Genomic DNA, 6,027 nt, shown 5'->3' on the forward strand with positions numbered 1-6,027 from the left:
AAGCAGGAAAACCAAACTCCAGTTCATACAAGGAAGGCCCTCTAAGAGCCACAGCTGGGGAAAGAATGGATCAAGGTAATCATGGTGTCATCTTGCTTGAGAACAAACCATGTTTCTACGTATAGCTATATCATGGAGGTTAAGAGCATGCATCTAGACTTATTTAGCAACAAGAATCTTCATGCTTTCAAAGCTTTACGAAAATCTAATTTTCTTGAAAGGAAAAGGGGCAGCCTCTGTATGAGAATGAATCTTTTTTGTATTCTAAACGCAATTCTGATGGTAAGATTACTTTCTAAAGTGAGCGAATTGGGGTACCAACAGGGATGTATGGGAACATGATTTGATAAATGTAACCCAAATTCATTGTTAAGCAAAGAAATGCGGGTTCTTAACATCGGTTCTGTCACCCCTTTTGAGTTTTATTTTGTTCTTTCTTCCACATTCAGCGACTATTTGCTACTTTGAATTCACATCCGATTCAAAGCGGGCAACTTAAGATAAATAGTGATTTCGAGAGGTAACACGTCCTGCTGAGCGGGCAAACTTCAAAGTCCAGGTACTTTTCCTTTTCAGATTTTTTAACTGTGTTAGATATAACAAAGCTTATCGATAAAAAGAGGAGTTAGATTTTCATATGCAAATTAACTGTACTTGAAGTACAAAGAACTATGAGCACCAACATCATCAAACAATCAAAATGACCAAAAGGTTTACAAGATGGTAAAATAACTTTTAGAAAGGATAACAACAGTAAATTTAATTTTGAAATGTTGTTTATTGGGCGGAAGACCTCGTCTTGCTAGTTTAAACTGCAATACCAAAGCATGATGGGGATGGTAACAGCAAAGCCATAGCAGGGTTTGAATTCACAAAACAGACTCAAACCGAGGTACCGCAAATTCAAGAAAAAAGCTAGTGCCAAAAGACAACAATTCACAATTGCCTTTAAACCGAAAGAAGTAAAAAGTAAAAAAGGAACCATTGTCCTGTTGTACACCGACAAATTTGAAAAAGTAAAAAAATAATAATAATAATTTTTAATAAAAAATCTCTAAATAAAACCAAAGAATACCCTTTAACAAAAGAAAGAAACGCTACTCAAAATTTAAAAGTTAAAATGAAGGGGCCTCGCATCAAGTATCAACAGTGCATTATTGAGTTCATGAAAAATTGCCGAATTTGGTTTTGAAGTTCTTACGAGAGCCGTCGTAAAATTCTCCAGGTCTTTTTCTATCTAATGGGAAATGTTTTCGTAATTTTTTCCGTATCTGCGGAAGATGTGGGAGGTGGTGTACGTCAATTAACGCTCACAACGAGACCGGATCCGAACCGTTTATGCACATTCAGGGACATTATCGTCTTTGAAAACAAGCCTGTGCCTTTTATAAACCCTTCCAAAACCCTAGTGTGCTGGTCGTTTCTGAAACCCCGGAGAAAACTCGAGAGAGAGAGAGAGAGCAAGAATGTGGCGGCGATCTGCAGCATCCGCGCTCTCACCGGTCATCCTACGGAGAGTGGCGTCTTCTGCTGCTGCGCCTTCGCTGTCCCTCCTTCCCGCCCTCTTCCTCCCACCCATCTCCTCCGCACCTTTGTATCTGCCACCCCCCGCCACCCTCGCTCGATCCGCCTCCTTCCAGTTCTTCGCCGGCGGCCCACGCACTTTCGCCACCCGTGGCCGGAGGGCGGCGCCCGACAGCAAGGATGAGGACAAAGACGACTTCGATGGCGATAGCGACGACGACGTCGACGAGGGCATGGCGAAGTTCTCCGAGTTCGATGGCTCTGACGACGACGAGGACGATGATGGGATTGATTCTGATGAAATGTCTGATGATTGATACGTCAACGGCCCCTTCTTAGTTGTTTGAGCCCTTTTTAAGTGATGAAATTCTGCTTAGGGTTTCAGAAGTTTAGGCTATGGTCCCTTGAGAGTGAGAGAGAGAGATACTTCTGTTGTAGGGTTTTTGTGTTAGAAATGTGGTTTCTGTCTTAGTGAATGCTTCCGTTACAATAATTTCCCTTGTTTCTTTTGTGTGTAGTTTTTGCAGTTCGCCTCTCTCGTTTCATGTGCTGATCGGAGGGAGGAAGAAAGAAGATTTCCTCAGTTTTCATCCGAAATTCATGACAAGTGACTGAGTGAGGCTCTTACTGGAAAGGTCGCGAAATTGGTCCCTTTTTTGCCTACGAGCCAAAATTTCCTTGTTATGTTTCAACCTGTCTGGTTTCATCAAAGAATCATTCTCCGATATTAGTTTTTAGAACCGGGTATTGGCAAGTAAAAGAGAATGGGTCTATAAATTTCAGATGCTATCCAGATCCAAATTTGAAACTGAAATCAATTAAAGATCGAGATGTACGCGCTGTAGTAGCATAGATTCCGTTTGACTGGGTTGTATTGGAATGTTACGACAAAAATGGATCTGGGCACAACTTACTTATTGAATCTCGTTTTGACTAATCTGGTCACAACTTACTTATTCAATCTCGTTTTGACTACTGGATCCAACTTCCTATCCAGATCCAAGACGGGCATTACGAATCGTTCGGGTCGAAGAGCGACGCCTAACAACCAGGAAATGCTTTGAAAGAAAGCTCAAGAATGAATTGGGTCTCTATCCAAACAGTTTAAGCCACCGTGAGACTTGAGAGAAAATTAGAGCGACTCTAAATTCCAGTTTTTTTTGGACGAAAGCTAGCTGGATCTGATCTCTTCGTTCAAAAACTTTGAAATCACCAAATATTACCATGTTTTCCTCTAAAGAAATCAAATATTATAACACTCAACCGTCCAAACTATTTTTTAGCCTATACAATCTGGTTTATAAATCGATAATGCATGCAATTTATGTTGATTACGTATGTTTTTTGGGGGTGGAGATCACTTTTCTAGAGTTTAAGAAAAACTTGTTAAAGTGATTTGAGACATTTTTCAAACGCTACATATATTATATTATTCTTTCAGTTTCATTCTCTAACTGCATACAGTAGAACTCATAGGTAGTCCCAACTGGTGGATAAGCAGAGAGAAACAGAGCCTTTGAAAGCTATCATGTCTACACAGAGCAGTGGAACTTCTCCAATGAGCGGAGGAAGTCAAGAGCTGCCTCCCTGGCCTTCTCCGGCGGCGGCACATCAGGGTTCAACGGCTCAAAATCTGCCTTCCATTCAGCCTTGCACTTTTTCTGCTCATAGCCGGGTTCTGGCATGAAAGTAAAGGTGATCTTGTATGGATCATACATGTTCCTGAGCTCACCATCAACCAGACTGTAACTCACCAACCGCCCGTTCTCAACCTTCTCTATCTTCTGTGTTGATTCCTTAACGAAACCCCGCAAAGCTAATTCAACATCAAACAAGTGTTAAGATCTTCATTCTGCATATTGTGGTGCTAGTGTATGAACACAGCTACACATTAGGTATGTGTATGTGTGTGTAACAACATTGAATGGCGACTTACTGACTTATGAGGGTCATCCAGTCTATCATGATGAACAGTTGGAAAAAAAAAAGTGGAGAATATTTTTATTTACTAATATTAGCTTGCACTTTTTTTGTTTGTTTTTCTTTCAACTGTCCATCTTAAAGGATAAGACGATCCTTATAAGTGAGTTAGATTACTTTCGATAGACATATATGTAGACACACACCCATTTTTGTGCTTGGTATGTTCGTATGTAGCATGTATTTATCACCATGCGTGCACGAATTCACAAAAGATGTGAGCATCCGTGCTACTCAGAGCACGGACCTGCTGCTGGCCCGAGCTGGCCATGTTAGATCCCGTGGGACGAAGATGAGTTCATGTTTATCTCTCTCTCTCTCTCTCTCTCTCTCACGCATTACATTTCATGTAAGTCGGAAACAGCCGAAGTGTGCGGGACTTGTGGACCTGGTCGACGTACATTTGCCGTAAATTTTCAGGTTAGGATCATGTTGATTATGTTATCTAATTGATAACAGAGACGACAGGAAAATACGAAAAGGAAAGTATATTATAGCTCCAGAAGATTACCAGGTCCTAGCTTGAAATGGCGCAAGCTTCCGGGTGACCCATCTCCTTGGAGATACTCTGCTTCAGCAAGGAACTGAGGATTTATTTTGCTAACAACCTCGTTATTCATAAACATTCCCCACGCAGTAGGAGCAGGGACATTGATCATCACTTCTCCTTTGAGGGTTCTCATTGTCACTTCCTCTCTCCTTTCCTGTAAGGCTTTGTTCTGCAAGTTGCTGATTCTAGTGCACGTTGTGGTCTTAAATAGGCCGCTTGAACCCTAGAAAGGGACACAAGAAAGCACCAAATAGATTAGAGAATGATATGGTGAATATATCTTTTCTTGTCAGTTCTTGTTCCTGTCTACCTTTTATTGATTAAGAAGCACGACCAACTAATTGATCAAGACCACATACAGATAATGATTCTATTATAAAGCAGATTCCCTATAAAGGGCATGGCTCATTGCACTTTATACCTTCAGCCTACTATAAAAGCTGCAAGCCTGCAATTTCAAAGATTACCCAAACAACTTTTTACTATGAGAGCTACAGGAGAATGGTTTCCCGGTCTACTATAATGCATATACTAGCTATGTAGTAAATGGTCAACATGTATATAATATTCCTACCGTACAGCATCAGCGTTATTATGTATATAACTAGGTGCAATCAGAGTTCATGAATGTGCTTCCAGCTATGTGCATTTTGGAGTAGAATCTTTAAACTATTGAGCAATTATTATAAAAAAAAAAAAGGTTGCCAAACGAATCTTTTATTTGGTAAATAATAGCCTTTATGTGACCTAAATGATATAGACCTTGTTAGGTTTCAAGGTCAAGTTCTCTTTTTGTTCCATATAGGAATACCACCAATGAAAAATTATGATAAAATAAAAATGGCGTGGAATTATAGGGCCTGCGTCATGTCCTGCTTTCTATGAAGAAATTCATTCCGTTGTTTTGGAATTATGGCAAAGGACACGGTCCGATATTGGACCATCGATTTCTTTAAATTTTAAGGCTGAACAAAGGTACATAGGTGTTGTTTGAGGAACAACTTATACAAGACGTATCCTGAATACACAAAAAGGAATTCCCGAGAGCATCTCGAAATTTTATGGACAAGAAAAAACTTTCGATGTTTAATCTCCCCTTTCTCTATCTAGAATTTGTGAACAAACTATTTAGGGTAGAGTTCATTATAATTCTATCAATTTATATTGAAATTTTTTCTTTTCTCGGTGTCCGCCTTTAATTGCATGCATTGCATTTGCATAATTGCTAATCACCAAGTATTAGAGTTGTTAAAAAAGTTGTGATGCTAACACAAATGTAGTCCAGTTCATGTTATTTTACTTCATTAAGAAATCAAATAATAAATTATAAACTCATTTCTGTAATTCTTCCCTTTTTGTTACGTTTATAAAAATCCAAAATGTTCACCTACCGTAATTTTATAATTTCTTCCACCGGAATTCGTCACCTTGCGCAGCCATCAATGTGGACAACCCGGTTCTAGTCACATCTGAGGGACCAAATAGCACCATGGACGGCAAAGATGCCCAAATCTTGTCAATCGAACAATGCAAAAGTGAGATCGGAACATGCCGGGGGTCGCGGAGAAGGCTGTCTGCTTTCGTGCCAAGTCTCCCATAAAGTTTTGCATGCTGCATCTTCCCATTTTGTCAACTAGCGATGAAGTGAATCAGGTTCTCTAACAATGATATGAGACGTGATATTTCACTTGAATGCTTCGTCTCTTTCGAACTCTTAGAGTATGCTAAAAATATGGCATTTAGGCCACAAACTGGCTTCACAGGTGCGTAGATTGAATTTTATAGAAGCATTTTAATCAACAATCTTATATTAATGGACTCGAAAATTTAGTCTGCACTTCAAAATTTTGCAATCGCTTTGAAACCCTCTCTCCGAAGTGTCGGTCGAATGCAGAAGATAGAGGTAAACATGAAAAGAAAAGAGGATTGCAACACAGAGAACCGGAGAACATACGAATGCCATAATCGGCGCA

General features: G+C 39.8%; 1 protein-coding gene across 1 annotated transcript; it reads right to left on the bottom strand.

Annotated features, from left to right (window-relative positions):
• Positions 1 to 2,903: 2,903 nt before the first annotated feature.
• LOC116245875 (major strawberry allergen Fra a 1-E-like) lies at positions 2,904 to 4,218 on the bottom strand. Its single transcript, XM_031617470.2, has 2 exons — positions 4,016 to 4,218; positions 2,904 to 3,340 (listed from the first exon to the last, which is right to left on the bottom strand). The coding sequence occupies exons 1-2, from the start codon at positions 4,185 to 4,187 to the stop codon at positions 3,057 to 3,059; spliced, it is 456 nt and encodes a 151-aa protein (XP_031473330.1). The 5' UTR covers positions 4,188 to 4,218; the 3' UTR covers positions 2,904 to 3,056.
• Positions 4,219 to 6,027: the final 1,809 nt, after the last annotated feature.

Source organism: Nymphaea colorata, chromosome 1 (assembly GCF_008831285.2).
Source record: "Nymphaea colorata isolate Beijing-Zhang1983 chromosome 1, ASM883128v2, whole genome shotgun sequence".
Lineage (NCBI taxonomy): Eukaryota > Viridiplantae > Streptophyta > Magnoliopsida > Nymphaeales > Nymphaeaceae > Nymphaea > Nymphaea colorata.

Excerpts from the sequence above, each read along its gene's own strand:
- LOC116245875 (XM_031617470.2), bottom strand. The coding sequence starts at position 4,187 with ATGAGAACCCTCAAAGGAGAAGTGATGATCAATGTCCCTGCTCCTACT. Across the intron at positions 3,341-4,015 it reads CCATTTCAAGCTAGGACCTG|CTTTGCGGGGTTTCGTTAAG; the intron begins GTAATCTTCTGG and ends ATGTTGAATTAG.